This window comes from Euphorbia lathyris, chromosome 10 (genome assembly GCF_963576675.1).
Source record: "Euphorbia lathyris chromosome 10, ddEupLath1.1, whole genome shotgun sequence".
NCBI classification, from domain to species: Eukaryota; Viridiplantae; Streptophyta; class Magnoliopsida; order Malpighiales; family Euphorbiaceae; genus Euphorbia; species Euphorbia lathyris.
This window is the reverse complement of record NC_088919.1, coordinates 68,347,412-68,360,650: the sequence shown is the minus strand read 5'-3', so window position 1 is coordinate 68,360,650 and position 13,239 is coordinate 68,347,412. Positions and strand designations below refer to the sequence as shown.

The window sequence follows — 13,239 nt, the reverse complement described above, 5'->3', positions numbered from 1 at the left end:
CACTTCGTTTGCAACCGTAGATAGTTCTTCACCGAAGGTATTACTTTCTATCCCTCTTTATATGAAATAACAATTAACAGATCTTGGAAAAGGGAAATAGATAAAATAGATAAAATTTTATTATTCCGCTGCGCCTAGGCTTGTCTATTTTCCTTTAGAGTTCACGGGAGCTAATACTCAAATAGTGTTTGCATCTCATGTGATCATTCATCAGAAATGGGTGTGTATACACCTCAACAGAATGGAGTGGTTGAGAGGAGGCATAGAAGTTTAGTATCTGTGGCAAGAGCATTACTGCATTAAGCAGGCTTAAACACAAAATTGTGGGGAGAAGCTCTCAGTCATGCTACTACCTTGCTGAACATGACACCCACAAAAGTCCTGAATTGGAAGTGTCCTTATGAATTACTTCCTGGTTAAAAACTAGATTATGGTCAATTGACAATTTTTGGTTGTGCTTGCTATTTTACTAACAATGTTCCTCACAAGGACAAATTTGCAGATAGAGCAATTGCAGGTATCTACCTTGGAGGTTCTATGGGGAAAAAAGGCTTCAATGTTTATGATCTACATGATCACAAACTACATGTCATTAGAGACATTGTTTTTCAGGAGCATGTTTTCCTATACCAAAACCCATAGTTGGCATCAACTGATATCTCCTCTGATGATTGCTACATACCAGTGTTGCCTGTGTCTATCACACCAGAGGTCATTTCATTGCCTTTGGATTATCAAACTCATCCAGATATGCATCAACATCCATCTCCTCAAAGTGATTTTAATAATTCAAATGCCTCAGGCAGTTCATCCTATTCACATCATGAAATGCTTGAATCCACTAAAGTTGGCAGTTCGAACCTCTATATACCAGAACCCATGCAACTACAACAGATATATCTCCACCATTATCTGGTTCTCCATTGATTCCTACCAGGGTATCAAATAGAAGCAGCAGAAAACCAGTGTGGATGGATGACTTCATAGTCAACTCTACTAATGTCATGTATTATGCAAATATAAACTTTGCCCCAGTATACACAGGTTTTCTAGACAACATACAAAAGATTCATGAACCAGCAACCTATAAAGAAGCCAAACTCAATCCCCACTGGATTACAACTATGAAGCAGGAAATTGAAGCTCTAGAATTGAATGATACCTGCCAATTGGACCATCACCACTAGGAAAAGAAGGCCATAACTTGTAAATGGACTTTCGGGGTCAAATACAAGCCAGATGGCAGTGTTGACATGTATAAGGCACGGTTGGTTGCCAAAGGTTACAATCAGCAGTTTGGGATAGATTACTACAACAGTTTCTCTCCAGTTACCGACCGTAAGAGTTTTGTTGGCAATAACTGCTGCTCAAGGATGGCCAATCTACCAAATAGACATCAACAATGCCTACTTATATGGCACCATAGATGAAGAACTTTATATGGAAGCACTAAAAGGGTATCAACTACCAGCATGAGTAGTTTGCAAGCTTTCCAAGTCCCTTTATGGCCCGAAACACGTAGGGAGGCAATGGAACAAAGCTTTTACACACAAGTTGTTAAGCATTGGTTTTGAGAAATCAGTGCATGACTATTGTCTATTCACTAAGAAAACTCAAGGTGAATTCATCTGCTTAATTGTGTATGGAGATGATGTTTTGATCACTAGAACTTCAGTGTCTCTCATTACAGAAGTCAAAAAGGAGTTACACAATGCATTCACAATTAAGGATATGGGGTCGGCTAAGTATTTTCTTGGAGTTGAGTTTGCCAGGTCCAAAGCAGGAATTTTCATATCTCAACAAAAGTGCATCCATGATCTGTTATTAGAAGCGGGTTTAACCAATGTTTCTGTAACATCCAATCCTTTCCCTGCTAGGTTCAAACTAGACATAGAATCTCAGTTATATGGAGATGGGCCAAGGTACAGAAAGATTATTGGAAAGTTGTTGTACTTAGGCTTCACAAGACCAGATCTTTCCTATGTTACACAACAATTGAGTCAATTCATGTCAAGTCCAACCCAGTTGCATATGGATGCTACTATCCATGTTCTAGATACTTGCAAGGCACTAAGGATAAGGGGCTTTCTATGGAGCAGCTAATGATTTTAACTTAATGGCATACTGTGATTCAGATTGGGCTAGGTGCAAAGATTCCATGAAAAAAGTGACATGTTCTTATGTGTTCTTGGGAGATGCATTAGTGTCCTAGAAGTCTAAAAACCAGGGAACAGTTAGCAAACCATATGTTGAAGCTGAATATCGAGCTATAGGAACTACTTCCTGTGAATTAAAATGGCTCACTTATGTTCTGAATGAATTCAAGGTTGTGCCATTAATGCATATACCCTTATTCTGTGACAACCATGCTACGATCCATATAGCTGCCAATCATGTCTTTCATAAAAAGACAAAATATGTTGACATTGATTGTCAAATTGTCAGAGATCATCTTTCATCTGGTTTTCTCACTACACCTTATGTGGATTCGGCTCATCAATTAGCAGACTTGTTCACAAAGCCACTAATTGCCAATCAAATGGTCCATGTTTTATCCAAGATTAAGTTAATTTCGATTCCTACTACTTCATCTTGAGGAGGGGGTGTTGGATTAAATAAAGAAGAAAGAAGTGCAGACTCACAAAAGTAACTGTACACTCAACATTAAAAGATTACAACTTCCTCTCTTTTGTTATTTTCTGTTTTGGTTTGTTACAAGAAGAACATTCTAGAGGGAAGGTTAGTTACACAAATTAGCTTAGCTGGATCACTTTCTTTGTTGTATAAATACTTACCTCTTGTAATCATTGTTTTCTAACTTTAATAAACAAGATATTTTCATATTCACTTTGTTTAAGAATATCCCTATAACATCATGTTCTTGTCCTCAAAATTCAACTGTCTCCCTATACATTTAAAATTTCATATTTACCCCTGCCCCAACTTACTTAAAATGATTTATTGACCAACTAAAATCCACATTACGTAGCAAATGGAGATTTTAGTATAGTTTGAATCAAACAAGCTCAAGGGGGAAATAGATAATTGGAAGTAGGTGCAGAGGAGCAAAAGGTTACTTTAATGATGTTTACATAGCCAACATGTCACCTTGTTTACCTTAAACAAGTTAGTGCGTAAATATTACATTTTGAAAATATATAGAAGCAGTTGAATTTTTTAGACAAATATAAGGGACAAAAATGTAATAAGCCTATCCAAAATAATTACCAAACAAATTAAGATCTTTCCTTTTAAAAATACGTGTCTAACTTTATATACTCTTAATTAGCGAATGATGTCCTAATTAGTTCTGCATCTTCATGATCTTATAATAATTTGGAAAAAGAAAAGTAAAAATATAAATGTTATAATTTGTCTTTATTTTTTCACCCTTATTTTAATTTGGATCAATTTCATAATTGATTATTTAATTCGGCCTAAATTATATGATTTGTGAAATTCGGGACTATTAGGTAATGTTACCAAGTAATCTGGCTTGAATTTGTAATTATTTGCTCTTTTAGCCAAAATTTGTGTAACATATAAAGTTTCGGACCCATTTGGTAATTTACCAAATGTTCTAGCTGAAATTTATAATTGTCCAATTAAATATACATCAACATGAGCAGAAATGGCATAATGGACAAGAGGTAGTAGAGCTAGACATGAGATAATGGAGGAGAGCGGTTGGGAACAACCTTGCTTTACAATTGTTACCGTAATTCTTGACAATTGATTCTTAGTTAATCTTCCCGTGATCAGAAAACCAGAATAGACGTCAGAAAAGGGGCCAGAGTTCCGGTGAACCCTCTCCGATGCTAAAGTCAGTGATATTATGGAATATCGAGCTAACACAATTATACAAATAGAATTCTGATAACTGAAACTGAGATACATGGGATCTTGGATATGCCTCTGCTATTTATAGGTAATTTGAGATGTATTTTGGACATGTGGCAGCTCATGATAGGCTCTATGACCCTATCTTTACGTGCTAATGTATTTGTGAAAGTGAGTAGCATGTGTCTGGAATCCAGCGTGTTGATTGGTCCACGTGTCTCCAAACACTCCTCCAAAGACAGCCTTCGGCCATATTAGGATGCCTGAAGCTTTGACTTTGGTCAAGCTTCGATTAAGACTAACCATCACCATTATCTTGAATGAGCCAAGGCCTATCTGAGGTCTTTGGGTCATGATAGGTCTATTTAATAAAACCCAAAATGACTTAATACTACATCAGATGTCCCCCCTAGTGAAATTATGAAACACCTTTAGGTTTTCCCTGAATGACACACATAGAATTCCTTTTCCACAAAAGACATCTTCAGCACTATTACAGAGCCGTCATATTTAAAGACTCGCAATAATGACTGACACATTTGCTTATATTCCCAAGATAGACGTTTGAGCTGCTTATGCTTTTGAATTTATAAATCATTCCCCATTCTTTGAGAGCTCGTCTTCTCCGATTTTCTGCCATACCTGCTTTACCTGCAACCTGTAAGTTTCTAAGTCTTTTTCTTCATTTTTATTGTTTTTTCCTTTGAAATGGCTTCCTCGTCTAAACATGGAACTAGAAAGGTTCGTGGATCCCTCCAATGCAATATTGAGACCCCTCCTGAGCCTGTAGAGACTTCTAATAAATCAACTAAATCCCTATAAAATCCTCAGAGGAATCGTGATACTGAGATGGTTGAACTTCCAGAAAATGAAGATGAAAGCTCTGCTGGTGAGGAAATATCAAGCCTAGGAAGGTTAATTCCAAAGTTTTTTACCAATCCTCTTTGATTTCTAAATATCACCTCAGAATTCTCCCAGATATTTACCAATGGCTTCAAAAGATGACTCTTACTTTGCCCGAAGAGAATGAGAGGGCACATCTTCTCCCCACCTCCACCAAAATGGGCATTTTCACCCAATTCTTAGAATGGGAAATGAAATTCCCTCTTCCCCCCGACATATTAGCCGTTGTAAATGAGTTTAATCTCTGTCCTTGACAAATTTCTCCAAATGCTTGCTTAGAACTTCTCACCTTTGATAAGATCTATAGTGACCTTAATATTGAACTTTTCGGAGCTCTATTCCGACGTTTATGGCATCCTGTTAAAAAGACTAAAGAAGAATTCATCTACTGGACTCAATCAAAGAGGAGACACAACTTCTTAAAGAAGAAAGTTTAGAGTGTAAAAGACTTTAAACCGAAGTGGTTCTAGATACCGAACAATGCAAACCCGAACCATGTTATGCCTGAGGATTTCCCTTCTCTAACAAGAGGAATGAAGAACTGAAAGAATCCCATACGTGGAAACCTGCCCGGGTGCTATCCCCCAAAGAAGAACTCTGGGCCCACTAAATAAGCTCCTATAAATTTGAATGGCAGGATCCAATGTTTATGAATGTCTTCCGAAGTAGAGGATGAACGAGATTCCTCAATAGAAAACATGGGATTATTTATCCCAATACTAAACATTTTGCAGGTGTGTCAGGTATTTTTCTATATTCTTGCATTTATACCTTTCTTTTTTTTCACACATTTCTGATATTGTCTGCTATCGTGATAAAATGATAGCTCAACTGAAGAAGCTAAAGCAAGACCGTACTAAGCCGAAACCGAAAGCAAACTCAACCATTCTTATTGATGTCGAAGATGGCTCCTCTTAATAGCCTCTTACCGAAGCAACAACTTCAGTAGTTGCAAAACCCTCAATCGAAGCCCCATCTTCCAATGAAGCTGCTCCTTCGCAAAAAGAGAATTTCCAAGCTGAGACAAGTCTTCTAGCCCCTTCGCCTAAGAAGACACCAGAACCTGTTGCTCGTAATGAAGAGATTCCCTTCTGCTCCACCACACATGCGGTGGAGATTAACTTATCTGCTGAAGGTGACCTTTCATCACCAGCTGGGTTTGGTCTTAATGCAAAGGATTACTTTGAGGATAATGCCAACCAAACTCCACCTCCATCTCTAGAAATCTTACTGAAGAAATAGACTGTCAACAAAGCCACTGGTTGGACCTCTATAGCACTACTTCTTTTCACATAAGAACAAAATTTCAAACCATTATTTTTTATAATTATTTCGAAGATTTTACCATTTCCATCCTTAACCAATAAAATATTAACATGAATAATTAATTAACATATATATAACTAATTACATATTTTTTGAATAATTATTTTCATAAAATTCTGTGGTGAATCTCTTAGTCTAGTGGTTGAAGTCATACCTATAAGGGAGGTCATCGGTTCCAATCACATGGGTTGGGGTGGGGATTTTTCTTTATTACTTAATGTAAGCGCATTGTCGCAGGAATTAGGCCCCTTATTCTTTTTGGCCTTTTCTCTGTTCTGAAGTTTGAACCTTTTCTTTTTTTTCTGTTTTTGCATTCCTCTTCCTCATTGCTTCCTTCCTTCACCATTCCGCCAGCATCAAAGTCCGCTCCTCTCTTGCCGCCACACCATAGGACTAAAATTATCCTTCATAATCTCAAATCCTGGCTCAGTGACACATCATTGTTACGCCACTAAGAGTATTCTAAAATTTCTCTAATTATTAAGAGATCGTTTTATTATACTCCTTGTGCAATACACTCAACTAACAAAAAAGGGATGCATACGACCTGATTAGAAGATGATTGGTGTTAAAAATAAAAATGAACGAATACAACCAATAGTCGTATTGACTTATAATAGAACTTCTTAATTAAAATGGTAAATGATAACATTATTCAACAAAAAAATTTGTAAAAACACACATGTAAATCAATTACTCAATTATTATTGGAAATGAAAAGGATAACATTATTTCAAAAAAAATGTAAACATATAAGTAAACCAATTACTCACTTTTCATAGGAAATGGAATATGGATGACATTGTTTCATTCAAAAAAAAAATATATGCAAAACACAATTATCTTAACAAATGATAACATTGTTTAAAAAAAAAATGTAAAAACTAAGGTTGTAATCTGAGCAGGCTTGCTCATGATCGGCTCTTCAGAAAATTGACGAGCACGAACTTGAGCTCAACTCGTGATCTTCTCGTGAGCTTGTTCACGAGTTTTACTTTCGAGCAACTCGTTAATTATGTTCATGAAATTCATTCGTGAACAACTTATTAATAATAATAAAAAAAATTATGTTCATTGATTATATTGATTTGACATTTTTTAACACAAAACTACCTAATTTTGGAACATACAAAACTGGAATTTACATAAAATTACGATTGTTTTATATTCCCCTTTATAAAAATGTTATTATTAAAAAATCATCGAACCAATCATGCTCCTGAACATGTTGATGACCTTATTACCGAACCTGCATGCGAGTTTCTAACCAATTTCGTCGTGTTCAACCTCGGCTCATTTAAAATCGAGCCGAATACAATAGAGCCGAACACCAAATGAGCACTTCGGCTAATTAAAAACCCTAGTAAAAACACAACTAAATCAATTACCCAATTAACAATTGCAAAAGATAACATTGTTTGACTAAAGAAAATGTAAAAACAAAATTAAATCAAATAAAAGTGTAATCCAGCAAAGATATAAACTACATACCAAAAGAGGTCAATATGTCATAATCTTGACAATTAAATTTCTAACCAAAATGACAATCCCAGCTCAGCTATGAATATTTCCAACTTTGCCCTAAAAAATATTATTTTATTATACTATAAACAACAGCAACCAAACTTGGTTTTAGTGCACAGAAGAAAGTGAAATAATTAGAACATAGCAAGAATGACCAGAACGAAGGTGAAGATTGAGTGGATAGCTAATGACACAGCAAGAAAAGCTAGTCTGAAGAAGAGAAGAATTGGGCTCTGTAAGAAAGTGCAGGAGCTAACCACACTTTGTGGTATTAATGCATTTGTGATTATTTACAGCCCAGATGAAGCTGAGCCGATGATTTGGCCGTCCGGGTCAGAGGTGGTGGAGATGATGGCCGAGTTCCAAAGCATCCCTGAATTGAAGAGGTCCAAAAAAATGATGAACCAAGACAGCTATCTGAGGGAGAGAATGGTGAAAATTCAGGAGCTTAAAAACAAGGATGCCAAGAAGAATAGAGAAGGTGAATTGTCTTTACTCATGAATAAGCTGAAAGTCCATGAATTTGATTATAATTGTTTGGAACCCACTGAAAAACGGCATTTAACGTTGTTAATTGGGGAAAGAAGGGAGGACATTAAGAAGAGAATTGGTTACATTGAACAAACTCATCCTCTTGTTCCGGTGGTGCAGCCAGGGGCTGAGGTGGCTCCACCGCGGCCGCCCCCTCCTCTGCCTCCTAGCTTTGAAGAGAGGGTTCAACAAGAAGCTGGTGTATTTAGGGCTAACCCTACTGATTCCATGATGTGGGATCAGTGGTTTTTGGATATGGTGAAGAATGGTGATAATGTTGCTGGAGGAAGTGGTTCTAGTTCTGGTGCTCCTCCTACTCCTCCTCCACCTCTGCCGTCTCAAGGATATCACCTTGGAGGCATAGGTGATGTGGGAGCTCTTGATCTTGGTCTTGGACTTTCTTCAACTGAAGGTAATCCTTATTTTGATCATTCAATTATTGGGGGAGATTTTGGATCTGAACCAACTCAGCTTTCTGCGTCCTCGATGGCAACTGAAGAAGGGTTACTTAGATTTTTGGCTTCTGAAAGTGAGGTGGTTGGGCTTTCATGGCCACGAAATACCTCTCCATGAATCACTATATTATGATTAGAGATTATCTGGATTTTTCTCGTATCATGTTGTTTCTGTTTGGTTATTTTCTGTTTTCAATAATTTGTTGGAGTTTCATTTCATATGACAACATAAGTTAATGTCTTCTATATAGATATTTACGTGACTTGTGAACTGGGTGAAATGAAATATCTATATGTAGTATTGAACTCAAATTAAGATATAATGTAACTCAAATTAAGATTATGATAGTATTGAATTCTTGTTTTGTTCATCTTGAAACACTTGTTTTGAAAAAAACTCATCTAAAGCCAATTTAGCAAATGAAATGGATTGTTCCTCAACATATAAAAAGATGTTGAGTCTGTGTGGAAATAAAGTAATTGATTGTTCCTCACCATAAAGACATTGTTTAAATCACTTTATGAAATGCAAAAAGAGTCTGTGTGGAAATAATTAGAAAGATCCATCAGGTTTAGAAGCGTTTATCAGCTAAAAATTGGATAGAGATAAAGAAAGTGGTTATCTCAATCCTAATAGCTAAAAATTACAAAAATGATCTCTAATACCCCGGAAAGCCGATACTATCGTGAAGCAGGAGAAACTCATTACTCAATAGATCCTGGTTAAGATGTCATGTCTGCAACTTCGTCCTCGGTTGGGATGAGCCTGGTACGAAGGAATCCGCCTTGGACTTGCTAGCAAACAAAATGGTAATACAACTAGATGTGTTTTGTGTGAGCATGAAAAATTGGATTCATTGTGAGACATATTACCCAAGATTGCAAAGAAGGGACTGCAGCCAAAGGAGTTCTACTGGTGTGTTTGCCACAACCTTGTAGTCGCTCTCAGTGGATGGCCGAGCAATCCTAGTTTATTTCCATGTGTGTCAGGAAATCAAGATATTACCAAGATAAACACAAAATGCTGATGTTGCTCATGGAAAGCCAGAGAATACAAAGACAACTATAATGCACCCAAACTCTTCATGACAAGCGTTTTCCCGTTTGACAGATGTGGGAAACATAAACTCTCGGAAACTGATATGAAACCTTTCCAGGCAGGTTTCTGTAATTACCAAAAATTTGAAACGCGTCTCTCAGCTTTTAAACCTCCCTACCTATTTCGATTCAAATTTTGGAAATCCAATCTTTCTATTTTGCAGTTCCTATTTAATCTAAAAGTAGGAAAATTGAAACTTTGTATTTAAGAGATAATTACTTCATTGTATCCTTCAATTTAAAGAAATTATCAATATTTCTTTCTTCTGTAATCGTTATCTCTTGAATCCTTCAATTTAAAGAACTTATCCATATTTATTTCTTCATCTTGTTCTTCAATCTTGTTTTTATTTAATGTAACACGTTTCCCGTTTCCTATGTTTTAATCCTAACGTTTGTAGTCAAGAACAATTTTACCACTAACGTTTGTAGCCAAGAGCAATTTTACCCCTAACGTTGATAATTTGGATAAATTTCAGAAACTATTATAAAATACAGATATTATTTTTCCTTATTTAGCACCAATTGCATATCAATTCGTTCTAAAAAAAGATTTCATGTTTTTTTTGTAATTTAATAATAGAATTACAGATTAATATTTATAAATTCGGTGATTTTTTTGTTGTCTAATTCGTTCAAAAGACTATATTTTTTAATTTTTTTAATTTTTTTCACATACCAATATATGTTTGTGATTTGTTATAGATGATAAGATTCATTACCGAGAAAACAGTTTGATGAATTATTTATCAAATTGACCCAATTTATCAACGTTAGGGGTAAAATTGCTCCTAGCTTCTAATGTTAGGGGTAATATTGTACAATTTTAATCGTTATCGGATTTTCTCCAATTAGTCCCTCCAGGGGTTTTATTGACTCCTAGGTGATTTTTAGTCGTCTTGCCTCTGCCTAGACGGTCTCGACGCCGCCTAAGCGACAATGAACAAAAGCATTTTCTATTGTGACTTTTTTTTTTGTTTATTATAATTCAATTTTAAGTTGTTTAAATGATATTTTTGGTGAAATGTTGATATTTGTACATTTTTAAAGATATATGTTACAAATATACATGTTTTTCTATATTCAATAATTTTATATTATTATTTTTAGATAGTATAATACATATTTTAATTGAATTTATATAATAATTTGTTGATTAACAAATAAACAGTACAAAAATACAAATCCAATTAATCCCCATTAATTCCGACTAATCCCCGATTAATCCCTGAGAGTCATGTCCACCCGACTAGCGCCTAGCGTCTTTTACAACCTTAGGTAAAATTGCTTTTGAGCCAAAAAATTAGGGATATTTTTACAGCTTAACCCAAAAAAAATTACACAGCCCAAATTCCTGATTGGAATTTCCTTTTCAATATCAGTGATTTTGTCCTTAATAAGAGCAAGGTTTACCAGTTGTAAGTATGCCATCATACACTTTGTGTTTTCTAGTGTGCTTCTTCACAACAGGGAATTGTCTGCCATAGACATAGTGAAGCCAGAATAAGAAGGATTTGAGTCGTGTGAACTATTCACGAGGAGCTTTGTTAAGGTCATATATAGATTTTTCAGAAGACAGACGTGGTTAGGTTTATTTTTTTTGTACCGCTAAAAACTATTTTACATACTAACCCTATACCCCGAACATGAGCCTCACTCCCTCTCGGCTGCGAGTCCGATCAAAAATATGTCGACATCTTCTGCTGCCATCCTGTCGTATCTACAGAATATACTTGTAAGTCGAACCTGTCGGAGATTAATATAAGATCTATGATTGGGCCTTAACTATAAGCTCGAGCTTTTAGTTCAATCGGTTCCATGACATGGTATCAGATCCTGGCCCTTCTCATCGCGGTGGCTCCAACCAACAGTGGGGATATTCTATTCTGTGGGTTCCACAGCAGCCATAGGCGACGCCCCCCTGTCCCTTTCCAACGAATAACTGGGGAAATCAGTCTTACCCGGGCCGCCAACAGCAACAACCTGGTATTTTGAGTCCCCACCCGAACACACAACAAGCCCACCTAAGCATGAATCATCCTTCCTATGCACCAACTGACATTGCTGAGGCAATGCACACCATGTCCATCACTCCACCTTCAGATCAGTGGCACATGGACACAGGAGCCACCTCTCATATGACAGCCCAACAAGGTACACTCACTTCTTATTTTAATTCAAGCCTCAATGAAAATATTATTGTCGGTAATGGTCACTGTATACCTGTTTGTGGATCTGGCACTACTTGGTTAAACACACAATCACAACCTTTAAAGTTAACTAATGTGTTGCATGCTCCCAAACTTATCAAAAACCTCATTTCTGTTCGTCAATTTACTAGAGATAATAGTGTTTCTGTGGAATTTGACCCTTTCGGTTTTTCTGTGAAGGATTTACAGACGGGTACCAATATTATGAGATGTAACAGTAGCGGGGACCTCTATCCTGTCGCGTCTAGCTCCTCTCCGTCAAAGTCTTTCCCTTCCGTTTTCACTGCTTTGTCTTCTGATGTTTGGCATAATGGTTTAGGACATCCAGGGCTTTCTGTTTTGAATGCTCTGTTCAATAAAAAGTTGATTTCATGTAATAAAGTTCCAAATGTTTCTGTTTGTTCGTCTTGCATTAATGGAAAACAAGTAAAATTACCTTTTCACTCCTCTTCTAATTTTTCTTGTATGCCCTTCGATTTAATTCATAGCGATATTTGGACCTCACCAATTTTAAGTTCAAGTGGTCACCGTTACTATGTTTTATTTCTGGATAATTACACAAACTTCCTATGGACATTTCCCTTAGCTCAGAAATCACAATAGATAATAGTGTATTGTAACAATGTCAGCGCTGTCTACCTCAGTGGCAATCCCGTGCAACACCATCGCACTAAACATGTTGAGATGGACATTCACTTTGTTCGGGAAAGGGTAGCCAAAGGTGAAGTGCGGGTATTGCACGTTCCATCCCGATATCAAATCGCTGACATCTTCACCAAAAGCTTGCCGTCACCCCTATTCGAAGACTTCAGGAATAGTCTCAATGTTCGGCCTCCGAACCTTTCAACTACGGGGATGTATTAGAGAATATTTTCAGTTACTTATAGATAACCATGTATTATTAGAGAATATTTCAGTCACTTATAGCTAACCATGTATCCCTATCTTATAGGAGTTTAGTATTTTGAATACAATTGTAATTTGTATAAATACACATTGAATCATCAATAACAATCACGGAACATTCCTATTTGTTACAGAACCGGGTTGTCCAAAATAGAGAAACACAATTTACTCTAATCTCAGACTATTTATCCTCATATATCTCAAAACAGGGACCTTACACTTTCCAAAAGTCGTATACCTCGCAACAGATGCCATGATAATCATAAACACATACCGATTCTTATCTTGGCCAGGAGACTAATCCAATAAGAAAATAAGATATACCGTGGGGCCGGAAACAATATGTTGTTAGAATCTATGAAGCACGGACTCTTCCCCGGGGTCGCCTTGGCCGTGTCGGACTCGCCGGACTCGGGGATTCGGTCGGACTCGGCGGGGACTCGGTA

General features: G+C 36.6%; 1 protein-coding gene across 1 annotated transcript; it reads left to right on the top strand.

Moving 5' to 3' along the window:
* Positions 1–7,729: 7,729 nt before the first annotated feature.
* Positions 7,730–8,944, top strand: LOC136209927 (MADS-box transcription factor PHERES 1-like). The gene has a single exon (XM_066001559.1). It carries the CDS (start codon positions 7,744–7,746, stop codon positions 8,695–8,697), a length of 954 nt encoding a protein of 317 aa, XP_065857631.1. The 5' UTR covers positions 7,730–7,743; the 3' UTR covers positions 8,698–8,944.
* The last annotated feature ends 4,295 nt before the right edge of the window (positions 8,945–13,239 follow it).

Excerpts from the sequence above, each read along its gene's own strand:
- LOC136209927 (XM_066001559.1), top strand. The coding sequence starts at position 7,744 with ATGACCAGAACGAAGGTGAAGATTGAGTGGATAGCTAATGACACAGCA.